The sequence below is a fragment of the Thermobia domestica genome, chromosome 7 (genome assembly GCF_964235325.1).
Source record: "Thermobia domestica chromosome 7, izTheDome1.hap1.1, whole genome shotgun sequence".
Taxonomy (NCBI): Eukaryota; Metazoa; Arthropoda; class Insecta; order Zygentoma; family Lepismatidae; genus Thermobia; species Thermobia domestica.
This window is the reverse complement of record NC_137460.1, coordinates 30,251,100-30,264,970: the sequence shown is the minus strand read 5'-3', so window position 1 is coordinate 30,264,970 and position 13,871 is coordinate 30,251,100. Positions and strand designations below refer to the sequence as shown.

Genomic DNA, 13,871 nt, shown 5'->3' with positions numbered 1-13,871 from the left:
TCTCATGCTAATCAAATAGTGAATGATATGCTACTTTATCAAAGCTCAAATCAAGTATAAACTAGTTTTCTTTTCAGTTAAGTTTAAAATTATACTTGTTTAAAAAAAAGGCTACATTTTTAGGAGAAAAACTTATAAAGCAGAAATTATATATATATATATAGGCTGTCCGGTCAAGAAAGACAAAGGTTTTGGGGAGTGATACGGGAGGTCATTCTATGCAAAATATGCTGTTCACATAGGGTCTGTTCCCCCTTTTTTCGGAAATAGGGGTGGGGGTAACATTTTTGCCTTCTGGACGTGCCGATTTTCGTTTGAAACATTATAACATAATCTGTAATAGGGGTTACGTTACATATTATACCTCGTTTCAAAGCTAATGAAACAGGCTTGCAGACGGTACACAGATTGTCCCAGTACTGCATACAAGAGGGAAGTAACGTAGAGATTTCTTCGAATTCCTCTATAAAATTCCGTTTTTCAAGCATTTTTGCACTGTTCTTGAGTGGAAATACTGTCGTTAGAGGAAAAGTATCTGATTAGGCAAAATTGATACTGTATACTAAAGATGCAGGTAAGATGTCAAATTGTTAGGTTCACTAGAACCTGTAAAACATTCTACCTGACTCCTTACTCTTAATAACAACAATGTTCCAAATATCCATAGATGGCAGTGGTTACGCATACTAATAAACGAATACTTTCATGCAAAATGAGAAATATAATACTATCCTCGAACATACGAGAGCTCGAGATTTCTATGCGGGAACACTAATTATAGTTCCGAACAACAAATGGCAGTGAAAAAACCCACTTGAATTAAAGTTTTCGTACAACATACTACACCAGAATGTCAATTGCAATAGGGTTGTCGAAATGATAAATAATTACTTCTAATACACACAAACATATTGTTTGTCTCACGTACACTCAACTGAGACGTTGTCACTGTTACATCCAAAATGTTTTGTATTCTTTCTGCTTCGAGCGGCACACCGCAACTAAACTTGAAAGGGCAATTTTCTTAATTATTTTTCTCGTGTGTGCAAGTGATAGCAGTAGCTTCTGTACCGTGGGAAAGTGCAAAGTGATTGTGTGTAGGCTGTGAAAGAAGTTCGACAGTGTTTTAATAGAATGCGGTTTTAAAACATTCACGCTGAATATGCAGATATGATGTACGGCTACGGGTCTTGTGATGGTAATGCTAAAGGTGCGGTGGAAAAATACCAGCGAGGATTTCCACGCCGCAGAGTCTCTACTGCACGGGTCTTTACAAACATTTATACTAAACTGCGGAAACTGGGGAGCTCCCCAGCGTAAAGTTAACATCTGAACGAGTCTCAAAACACACGTTACTAAGGTTGTACAGCGAAGTCAAATCACTAGCGTTAAGAGACTTTCTAATCAACATGAACTTCCACGTACATATGTACATAATGTACTGCAAGGAGAAGGACTTTAACCATTCCATGTCCAAAGGGTGAAACATCTCCATTCAGGAGACAGTGAGCTTGTGTTTGCTTTTTCCAGTGGGTGCAGGACCATTCTAATGTTTTGTCACTCATCTTGTTCACCGAAGAGGGCAGTTTCACAAGGAATGGGATGAACGACGCCCACAACTGGCATCGTTGGAGTGACGACAATTGAAGTGAGACAATATTACTAACGAATTTCTGTATACGTTTGGGCGGGGATTATCTGTGATCAGATCATTGATTCCTTTTTCTACCCCAGCGTTTGACAGGTGAATATTACAGTATTTGAATTTCCTACGCCATGAATTACCAGTACTGGAAGATGTGACTCTTCAAACTCGAACGTCCATGTATTTCCAGCACGACGGGGCTCCCTCTCATGCACCACAAGCTGTATGTCAACATCTTGACTCCAGGTTTCCTTATCGGTGGACGAGTTGCGGAGGATGGTGGTCGATTATTCACTGGTCGCCCCGCTCTCTGGATCTTATACTTTGGATTTTTGCTTATAGGGGTAGCTGGACGTTCTAAACAGACGAAAGGCCAACTCTCGAAAATAGTAAATTCGTATCATTCTAGAGGCATTCAGCACCCTCAAAAAGCGACGAGAAGGCATCCATCGGGCAATACTGTATGCGCTGATGCGCACTGCAAAGTGCATTGAGGAAGATGGTGAAATCTAAAAATTTGCTGCACGAGCAAAATAATTACGTTGAAAGTTGACCCTAGTAGGGTTACATCTCTATCTCTATGCATTATTGTTTATGTATTAGAAGTAATTATGTATGATTTCTAGAATCCTATTGCAGTGGACATCCTGGTGTAGTATGTTGTACGAAAACTTTAATTCAAGTAGGTTTTGTTTCACTGCCATTTGTTTTAGTGTTTCCGCATAGATATGTCGAACATTCGTATAATATTTAGGGAATAGTATAATATTTCTCGTTTTGAATAAAAACATTTGTTTAATAATATTCGTAACCTTTGTCATCTATGGAAAGTTAGAACATTATCATTGTTATGTTATTAGAGTAAGCAGTCAGGTAGAATGCTTTTCTACGGCTCTGATGAACCTAAAAATTTGACGTTACCTGGATCTTTGGTATACAGTATCATTTTTGCCTAATCAGATACTGTTCCTCTAGCGACAGTGTTTCACTTAGGAACAGTGCAAAATTGCTTAAAAGGGGAATTTTATAGGGAAATTGAAAAAAATCCCGTCGTTACCTCCCTCTTGTATGTAGTACTGGGACAATCTGTGTACCATCCTCAAGCACGTTTCATTAGCTTTGACACGAGGTATAGTATGTAATGTGACTCCTACTACAGGGTGTTTGAATGGTTCAGATGACAAAAGGGATGTGTAGGAGCAAAAAAGTTACCGCTACCCCTATTTGCGGAACGGGGGTGAATAGACCCCATGTTCACATAACCAGTTTTGCTTAGAATGACCTCCCAAAATCTTTGACTTTCCTCACTGACACCCTGTATTTCTATCTATATCTATCTATCTATCTATCTATCTATCTATCTATCTGTATATATATATATATATATATATATATATATATATATATATATATATATATATATATATATATGTGTGTGTGTGTGTGTGTGTTCGCTAAATAAGTTCTTTAAAAGCAAGAAGGAAATGAGCAAAAGATGCAAATCGCATTTGCCCCAGTTTTAGTGATGTTTCGTGGGTGAAATTTAATTTGTATTAGTCATCTTATCCAACTCTTCGTATATACATTAACGGAGCGGATGAGTGTCCTTCCTTATAATTGAATGAATCATTGTACAATGAAAAAGAAAATTGTATTCTTTGTAATAAGTCAACAACTATGATATTTTGCCTATAATCATAAATTTTTATCCATATATCTAAATGTGTGTGTCAAATTGCTAGACCATTTTTAGAAATATGAGTTCATTAACATTTTGAAAATAGTCTATTCATAGCGTCTAAAAGGTCAGCTAATATACCAAATTCAGGACTAAACAGTGTAAAGATTTTAGAGCTTTTGAAAATAGCAAATATATTTGAGTTCGTGTTGAACTAATTAGCTGACAGAACTTACCAAGAATAAATGATTATTAAAATGTTTTCCTCAAAGTGAGGTGGTGGGAAATTTTGTTATTGGTATTATGATGTTTCCCTTATCGTTGTCCCTGATATAATTAAATTGCACGTAGAGCTCCCTCGGGGCTTATCGGTTAGCGTACACGCCTTTGGCGTGGGAGACCCGGGTTCGATTCCCGGCGGGAGCTCATGTGACTTGGATTCCACGTACACGTCTCATATAGCCTTGCTGCTGAAAGGGACGCTAAACTAAAAATCTATTCTACTATTAAATTGCACTGTAGTGGTCTTACTTATAATGGGATACTAAGCACAGTAGTGATGGTGCATTAAATTGATTCTAGGAAACACACATTATCCTGTATCTCACAAAAAAAAATACATGCATTTTCACTTATTATAAGTTTAAATTTGTTTTTGATGGTCGGATTTGTGTCAGCGAAGTATAACCAAACTATTGGGCTGTAAATTAATCGCACCTTGTAATGAAATCATCATTCACTAGATAATTCTGTGCAGTGATATACATGCCTTCTTTTCAACGTGACAAATAAATATATAAACTTGTTATGCATGTCGAGAACAGTAAAGTTTAGCATACAGTTTTTTCTTCTTTTTTCCATGTGCTAGTAGAAATTACGTATAGGAGACTGTGATTACCAGGCAGAAATCACTGGTCAGTGTACAGATACGTTATTTAGAAATTATGCTTTCCTCAGAAAGCATATGTCAGCTTTAAAGTAGTTTTATTACATTTCTTTTAAACTATGAGGAACTTAATATAATTTCCAAGAAACAAAGTGCTTACAATGTTAGAGATGGTGCCTTTTACACAAATGGAGTTATTATTCATTTCTTTTCCTCTGCTTCTGGTGTCAAAACGCGCTGTTGTTTTGAGGACTATTACACGAAATTTCAGATTTAGATACACTTTTCTACTAAATGATTGATATATGAAATATATTTAATATTATGCAGGATACTTACCAGGTTGAAATAAAGCTTTTTACCTGCATAATGCATCAAAATGTGAATAAATTGGCTAAAGCCTTGCGCTAGATAATATACTGAATTACACTTAGACCAAGGCATATTTTGAACAGTACATTTTAAGGATCGTTTCCTAAATGCAGGTTGACCAGTCTTTGACATACTGAATTGTTGATTAAACGTCATGTATGTAGGTGTTTGAGAGAAAGAATACAATAGTATAATAATTCAGCATCCTAAAATTGTACGTGGTTCTAAAGAATGGGGCTGAATTGGGTAATACTAACTAGTGGAGTATTTTTTCAAGTATAAATACCCTTCAGCTGAACAGAGTACAACTGATTCCAATATGGCACTTTTATTCCGAATACGAATCTATAAGATCCCAACTGCATCAATAAATACAATGATATTAATAGGGAAATGAATATAAATCAAAAAACGAAGATAAATAACGCGGTACTGTACTATACTGCACTTATATTTTGTTATGTACGACTATAATCGGTCTTTCTATTTACTTCTTAAATTCAATCATTTTATTCTATTTATCCCATCATTTACTATAGAAAGTTGCTATACCTTCTAATTCAATATCCTATCTACATAGTAAATTTCTCTCTACTCAAATTTTGTTTGCATTTTTCCCTCATATATAAGATATTGCTTCTCAGTCTGTTTATTAGAGTTTCCGACTTATAATCCACTATTTTGAATTCTGAGTTCAAAATAATCATATGATTTCTGGAGTAATGTAACAATAATATATATTTAATTTTCAATGTTTCAGGTGGTCATATAGTGCACTGAAATTGGCTGAGGAACAGCATTTAACGTGCATTGAAGAAAACACAAGCTCTGGTTACTCAAACTCAATAACTGGAAAGATCGATATTGTCGCTGTTGGCGGAGTGTGTGTCCAAAAAGATAGACTTCTTCAAAATGAAGTTTTATATAAAGACTGGAAATGTTCGGATTGTGGAAAGTCATACGCATCAAAACAGTGCTTACATCACCACAAGATGATTATGCACATTGCGTATAAACCATTGGAATGTTATGAATGCGGAAAATCATATGCGTCAAAACATCTTCTACGTCAACACATGGAATTTTTGCATTTCAACTATCAGGAATACAGATGTGATATTTGTTCCAAATCATTTAGTTCTAAATATTCCCTGAAATGGCATAGTTATAGTCATAGTGAAAAGCGACCTTTCAATTGTCAAGAATGTGGCAAAGAATACATAGCAAAAGCGCACCTAAAAATACATATGCAGGGTAAGCATTATCCTAAGGAATATTTTGCATGTGAGTACTGCCCAAAACGTTTTTCCAACAAAGATTACTTCAAAAAACATCTTAACAATCATACAAGAGTGAAATCGTATTACTGTAATTATTGTAGAAAATCATTCTCTCAAAAAAATTATTTGGTAAAACATTTCGTAGTACACACCAACGAAAAAAGGTATCAGTGTGAAAAATGTAACACGAAGTTTACCGAACCGGGAAGTTTATCAAAGCACAAGATTCTTCACACTGGAAAAAAGCAGTTTGCATGCAAGATTTGTGGCAAATGTTTTGCACAACATAGCAACTGCTATATGCACATGAAAAGGCATGTCACAGACAAGAAGTACATTTGTAATAAATGCGGTAAAGCGTTTAAACTGCAAGGAGATCTTAATATCCACGCAAAGTCTCATGTTAAAAGGGAACCTTTTAAGTGTGAAACATGTGATAATTATTTTAATTCTAGGTGCAATTTACTGAGCCACATGAAACGCCATATAAAGGACTCAATTTATATTTGTAATGAATGTGAGAAAGTTTTCTATGATAGACATGATCTTGAAAAACATGTTAGGATTCATATCGGTTTACGGCCGTACAAATGTTCGTATTGCCCAAAAACATTTACTCAATATGGTGCTAGAAAAAAGCACGAGAAAATCCACACAGGAGAAAGAAATTTCGAATGTGATACATGTGGGAGAAAATTTACCCAGAAAATTACTCTTCAGAACCATATGTCTGTACACAGTATTGAGAAAGCCTTTGAATGTAAGGAATGTGGGAAAAGGTTTACCAGACCATATGGTGTTTCACAGCATATGAAGACTCATACAGGAGAGTAAGACTTTAAATGTTTAGAATGCGGGAAATTATTTTTGACGAAAACTAACCTTAAAAACCATAACAAGACTCACACTAGAAATAAGTAATTAGAGTAGTATTCATACGATACAGAACTTTGCACGAATATTAAGTGATGAACGAAATTTAGAATTTTTATCGGCACATTTGTTTTATATGGGGAAATTTGTAACGTCACTCGTACAATTTTAAAACGTGTGGAATAAATTGGGTTAGGAAGCAGGAAACCTCCAACCTGAAAACGATAATTAACACTTCATCAAATAGTTTTAAGTGAGCAAGAATTTCTCTTGTGTAAATGTATCAAATTCTTTATAGATATTACATAAACAATACATTAACAATCAATTCCAAAGTGGTTTACTTTACGCGGTTTAAAAGTAAATACAAAAAAATCGGTGTCTCTGATCTTTCACCACTTACGAAACAAACATATTGTAACATAAATGTATCAATCATGGATTCTGACTTAAAGTATGTAACTTCAACACGTTTCTTGTCTTCATAAAAATAACACCTCTACTTCGGATATCCTTATAATATCGTTAGGATAAAAACTCTAATGTTTTGTATGCCTTGTAAGTAATTAAAAATATTTTGGATAGTACCTGTGGAAGCATTTACTTTGGTATCATTCAGTCTTTGCCATTGTACCTCGTCATCTTCTGGCCAAATGATTCAAGAATTAATCTTCCGTAGTCCAATAAAAAAGGCCTTAACAAGTGCGAGAATAAGTGAACTATGTAAAAACTTTTTATAAAACTACACATACTACCACTGCCATGCTTTATGTGTTACAGTTATTAATTTTCACACACCAGAGTCTTAATACATTCTTTGCAAATAAAGAAAACTTTTACTGATGTAATACTAGATATATGGAAAATCTCCACATTCAAAATCACCACAAAGCTTTGCTTCAAAACAGTTTCATATAATTATGTCCAACATTATATAACCTCTCTAAGGATATTCTTAACATTAAGACAATGAATGTATTCAAATCAGTTACAAAGAACTATTTATTGGATAATTGTTTTTATTCAGTAAATGAATACTTGTCTGCCAAAGGTGGTTTGTAGATTGTACAGTGTAGTATGTCTCACATAACACCATTGCATTATTGTTTTTTAGCATGTAATGATTATTTTTTGTGTCTCATTTTCTGAGGTGTCCGATTCATACGCTGGTCTTCCTTTTTTTATTTCATATATTACATGGAGAAAAATAAAATAAATTCTCTGTTCGCGAACTAGTTACATATACAGGCTGTAAAAGTGGACATAATAAACGAGAATCGAAACCAATTTTTTCTCAACACAAGCCTTTGGAAGTAATATTAGAATTGAGATAGTGAACAGTAACATTAATAGATAACTACGATTTAGCAAAAAGGAGCCTATAATAGTTACATTTTAGAAGAACAGAAAACTAAATGAACAGAACATTCCTACCCTGAAAACTATTCTGAAATAAGATTTGCAGACTGGTGAGAAGAATAAGGTGTACGAAGAAGTATTCGTTCTATACGTTCATAGATTTCTAAGATAATAATTTTCATTATTTCCATATTATAGAATAAAGCTAATTTATATCTGATACGAAACCAAATACTTAACGTTCTCGGAAAAATCTACTTGTCAAAAGTGCGTTTCATTTGTTGTGAATCCCAAGTAAATTATATTAAAATAGCAGGACAAAAAGTAACAGGATGTAAGGAAAATAGTGAGTGCAGACGTTTTAATGAATCAGAATGTTTGGGCTAATAAAGCGTGATCTATTGTAAAATGAGTACTGTAAATAAAAATGAAAACAAATATATGACATTGTTGAAAGATAAAACAATCCAGAATTTGGTTAGTAAAGCTGTAGAAATAAAACTATACTAGTCTTGTTGTTCTGCCGGCTTATTCGTAACAAGGAACCAGTTGACCACCATGTTAGCAAGCTAACTTGTACGTAGTTTGAATATGGTTAGAATGTAGAACAGTTAAGTGTAGTTTACTATTTGGCGAAAGAAGTCTCAGTACAAATACGAGATAATGATTGAACATGATCCTCGTCAATGCAGATAGGCATGTTTGTTTTTAGATTCTCAGAAAGTAGTACTAGGATTTAATTTTTTGCTCACTAAGTATTTTTCTCTAGTTTTGTCAGTTTTATATCAGGATATAATAATTATTCTTTCATCTACTAAAATTGTCTGGCAGAAAAAAAATATTAAGTTGCTATTCTTTAATGAAGAGAAATGAAGTTAACTATTTTTACTATATTGCTTTTGACTTGACCGGTGCACTGAAATTGCGCAAACTTTGATTCCCTTATCTTTTGACACAACTAAAGACTTAATGAGCAGACAACACAATTAAAAATGGCGCAAAATTGTTGTGTATTACCATAATCATTTCAACTAATAAACCCTGTCACCAAGGAAACTCAAGTCTTTGTAGGGAAAACTACAAATTAATGGAGGACAATTAACATTTTCAGTTATTGCTATTAGGTGTGTGCACGGGCGTCGTTGGAGACCGTAGGGATACATGTCTCTGTCAATAGATATTTTTTTTTTGTATCAAATTGTAAGATTAAAACTGCAAGAATATAGTTATTGGAAAACTGTAAGGAAAATAAAATTACATTATATATATATATATATATATATATATATATATTTCTCCAATTTAACTTTACATGTCGTGAACAGGCGTTTGACCAATGAGAGATAAAGATTTGTTTACATTTTTCATTTTTGACTAATCACAAACAAGCATTTTTTTACATATTGCAGGTGTTTCTTAGTAACTGTCCTTTCAGCATCCGCGCTGCGTAGAACAACAAATGGACCGGAAGCTTTTCATGGACACTAACAGTAGTAAATTTTACTTCCATGCTCCTGATTTTCATACAATGATTCCTGTTTTGCTACAGATCCAAACAGAAACTGCCATGAAAATGAGGTCAACATAGTGATTTTGTCAGATTATAGAATTTCTTCTTTATAGAACTTTTCTATGTTAACAGCGAAATTTGGAAGGAAATTTCTTTGCCAATTCTTGATTCCCGTTTCTTTTTAACTTGTTCCATTTTGTGTGGATGTTCGATTTTTTTTGCATGATTTATGATTTATAGTTTTACTTACTACTAGTTTTGGTTTAAATTTTTTTTAAAATAGGCTTTTTGCTTGTTTTAGGAATATCCAGGAAGTTTTTGTACACTTCTGAATTAGCAATTTGGAACACGTCTTTAAATATTAGGTGTAATTCTTTTTAAATTCGGCGTTTATACGAGTGTTGTTTCATGTTATAAATATTTCTTTTTCGAATTGTCGAAATCTTAGTGAGGTTGATGCGTAACGTAATTTGCTCGCACTTAGAAAAGTGCCCTAGAGATACTTTCATTCCAAATCCTCACACATGGTTTAAGATTGCAGCCTTTTCGAACATCATCTTGTCTTGTTGACGTCGATCTATCAGTAAAATCAAAGTTTACAGGAAGTGCTTATAAGTTATTTAACTAACTTTCCTTCGAAATTTTTGTACTTTTCCCTTCTTTTTACATTTTTTTTTCTTAAGATTGGAAGATAAGCATTCAAATTATCTTATGTGAGTCGGTCTCTTCTTTTCTTTGCTGCTTTTCTTTTCCAATCGTACACTTGTTGGAGATAAACAACTTCTTTCCCCATATTTCCTCTTATTAAATTTCTTTCTGAAAGCCTGAACTAAAGAAATTGTATTTTCGCTGACAGTTTTCGAGTATAATGCGCAAGTTTTCTTCTCTCATATTTTTCTGCATTTGTGTGGATTGGAGGAGTTGATGATGCACCTCCAACAGAAAAAGGATTACAAAAGATTGCGTAGTAACACGAAATACTTAGGAATTTGTCACTTTCTCTCTTATAGATCCAAAGGGAAAACACGACAACTGCACCACAATAATCAATCATTTATGGAAGTTTATTATTGTCTGTACCGCATTACGCTCATTTCTTAGAACGGAAGAACAAGGTCCTCATCAGTTAATCTCCACACAACATAATCGAGTTATTGTGGGAGATTTCTAATTTTCTACAACGCACCCTTTTCCTTACAATTATTCCAAAATTATTCTTTTATTTCTATACAACACTGAATTGAACAAGTGATTTATCGTCAGAAACTTCAATTATCTGTAACATTCTCTTTGTTTCTAAAAAATCAGAGATAGATTATCCTTCATTTCTTTATAATATGAAAAGGTATTTCGGGACTTGAAATAGTTACGGCTTTATTTTTCATTTTTCAAAATATGTTATCCCTTTAAAAGTTTCATAATATTATGTTATGTATGTTAGTAATATTTATTTTCATATTAGATAACAGTGAGGTTTCACAGAAATATGTTTCTTTTAAGTTATGCGAAGTGCTTACTTATAAAAATCAGTTGAAAATCAGAAAGAATATCCCGTTTGAAGTTTTACAATATATCAATTAGGAGCTGAAATATTTAATATTTTGTAGTTGAAAATTTATATATTAAGTGTGGCAACTCGTAATTTTTAATTAGATAACTACCATAATATTTATTTAAGGAGATATCACATTGGAAATTGGGGTGAAAATAACCATCTTGAGAATATTTGTAGTGAATATGATAATATTGGGCAAGTTTGTTGCAACACTCTAAACGTTTTTATAGTTTGTCATTAAGATAAGGTTTTTTAAAGTAAATAAATATGTGAGTATTACTTATATATGCATCCTCAATACTTAAACTTTATTAGAAAGTAATTAAATAGAGAAGTGAAAACATCCCATGTGTTTCTCAATGTCATTACTACTTCGACTTCTATTCACAAGAAAGATATCGTATGTATAACACGAGGAAATGTTGAGCAAGTGGAAGGAAGAAATCAAACAAGAGATGTAATTGTGTTGGGTACAATGGCAGTCTCTTATACATTACAGCCATCCGATGTTTTACACGTTTGATGGCTTGAGAAAATTCATCCGAACGAAGAACAAATCAAATGCAATTATGTTACATGTAGCTTTCTGTATGTATCGTCAAGGCAGACTAGTTTCATGCGCTCTCGTTTTGAAGAAGACTCAAAATCAGGTGTATACATAAACAACTGATTTAGTGTGGCTGAATTTGTGTTTGTATTTTTCTCTGAATATGTAAAAAAAAATAACCTGTCATAATTTAAATATTGATCGTTTTTAATGAAGCAAACAGCAAATAAAATATTTAGTAGAAATTCTTACATAATAATTGCATTACCTGCTGGTTTTAAATGCTATAAACATTTCATTTATTATTTTCTGTCTCTTAATGCTTTTGCTCTACTATATTTTAAAGAAATGTTCTTTATATAAGAATTATATATAAAAATATAGTCAACGCGAAAATGCACTGACAACGGGTATTATGTATTTATTCTCGTCATAACAGGATGAACCGATTGAAATGATTTTTCTCCAGGTGTAGTTAGGAATTTTTCCTAGTCATTTTATGGTCATATTACTTTCATTACCATGTGCACCATAAAAGGAAGATGAGATTAAAGTTTCTGTCAAAAATAGAGTATCTCATTAGCCATTATGTTAATGACATGAAACTAGATATATAAACACATTATTTTAAAAACGAAAGCGTAATCTCCATAGGCTACAGAGATTAATTTTTAAGGACAAAAAGAGGCAGGTACTTTTGGTTAGTCAGTATAAAAATGATATGGAGCTTGTGTCTGATTATCACGGATGAATCGTTTTATTTCAATTTTTGAACATATGTAGATCAAATTATTCTCATAGGAAGTGGTCAGTTTGTGTTTGCTTGGAATTTGGCCAAATTAAGACAATTTGGGTGATGGTAAATTATGCCTTTAAACAATTCAGGTGGTAGTCCACACAGGAGGAGACCTATAAGCACCTGGAAGCTTGATATCTGAAATTTAATTATGAGTGACAATGTATCAGCGAGAGATCAAATATTTTATACGTAGAATTGTAACTATCTTTTCGGCTTTTCAGATTAATTGCAACCTTATATGGCCCACAAATCAATCACCTTCAAGCAATCTTATTAGCTCAAGGAATGGTAGGTTGGATGTTTATGGCTTTGAGGTAACTTGCAGCATCGAGACTATTTGAAACATGGAGCTACAGCTTAACATAGGATCCCGAACCTAATAAACTCACATTGGGAATTGAAGCAAGGTCTTCTGATCCGAGCACTAAGACAAAGTGTTCTTCCATTTTTTCCACGTTATCATTCCAACAATTTTTTAAAGCTAATGTTTAATTTTTCGTTTTATTTAGCTAAAATGTCACAATTATATTATGTTATGTTAAATATTACATTTCTTCTGAATCTTATTGTTCAGATATAAAGTTCTTGGATACATTGGTTATTGATTTTCCATTCGTTAAACGCTAGATTATTGACCAAATTTTTACTAAATACTAGACATGAATTATTTTCGCATTATACTTATAGATTTATTAGCATCAAAAAATATCTTTTCCTATTTCTGTCCTATTCACGGGTGGTTAAGAAAACACATTTTGGCGGCCATAATGAAAATGGTGCCTCATAACCCAAATATTTCCTACAGCCGCTGTTGCATGTTCCAAGATCTATCGAAGAAGGTAGCAGTCGAGGTAGATCGCCATTTGAAATAATTAAGTTGACCGCCAGTACCCTATGATAGGGGCCCTGGGGGCACTTGTGGTTCTCAGATTGTTTCTACCCTGTCATGAGTACATTTCTGCTCAACTGGATTTGTCCATTTTGTTTTCGATTTGAAAATATTTGAGGTCGCAGAGTTAGGCACGGTTTATTAGAATGACAGAAATTTTGAAAATTGTGGCCCATATCGCAAATGTTTCCTATAGCCGTTGTTGCGTGTCCCAAGATGTATTAAACGAGGAGCCATTCAACCTATCTTCTCGTTTGAAATTTCCAAGTTGGAACCCATGATGGGGTCCTGGACGCCCGTGTTTTTAACAAAAAGAAAAGGCTCTTCACATGGGTACAATTCTGCGCAGCTGGATTTGATATGTTTTCAGTTCGAAACTATTTGAGGTCGCAGTGTTAGGTGGGACACCCTGTCCATGCAATATACTTATCTGATATTTTGAACGAGCTAACTTCCGTAATTTTCATTCGATAGAACC

General features: G+C 33.5%; 1 protein-coding gene across 1 annotated transcript in view; it reads left to right on the top strand.

Moving 5' to 3' along the window:
- LOC145689130 (uncharacterized) overlaps positions 1–11,941 on the top strand; it is a 33,269-nt gene extending 21,328 nt beyond the window's left edge. The window contains exon 3 of the mRNA XM_081763264.1: positions 5,342–11,941. Within this exon, the coding sequence (XP_081619390.1) occupies positions 5,342–6,695 (1,354 nt within the window). The 3' untranslated portion in view covers positions 6,696–11,941. The remainder of the gene's footprint in view (positions 1–5,341) is intronic.
- The last annotated feature ends 1,930 nt before the right edge of the window (positions 11,942–13,871 follow it).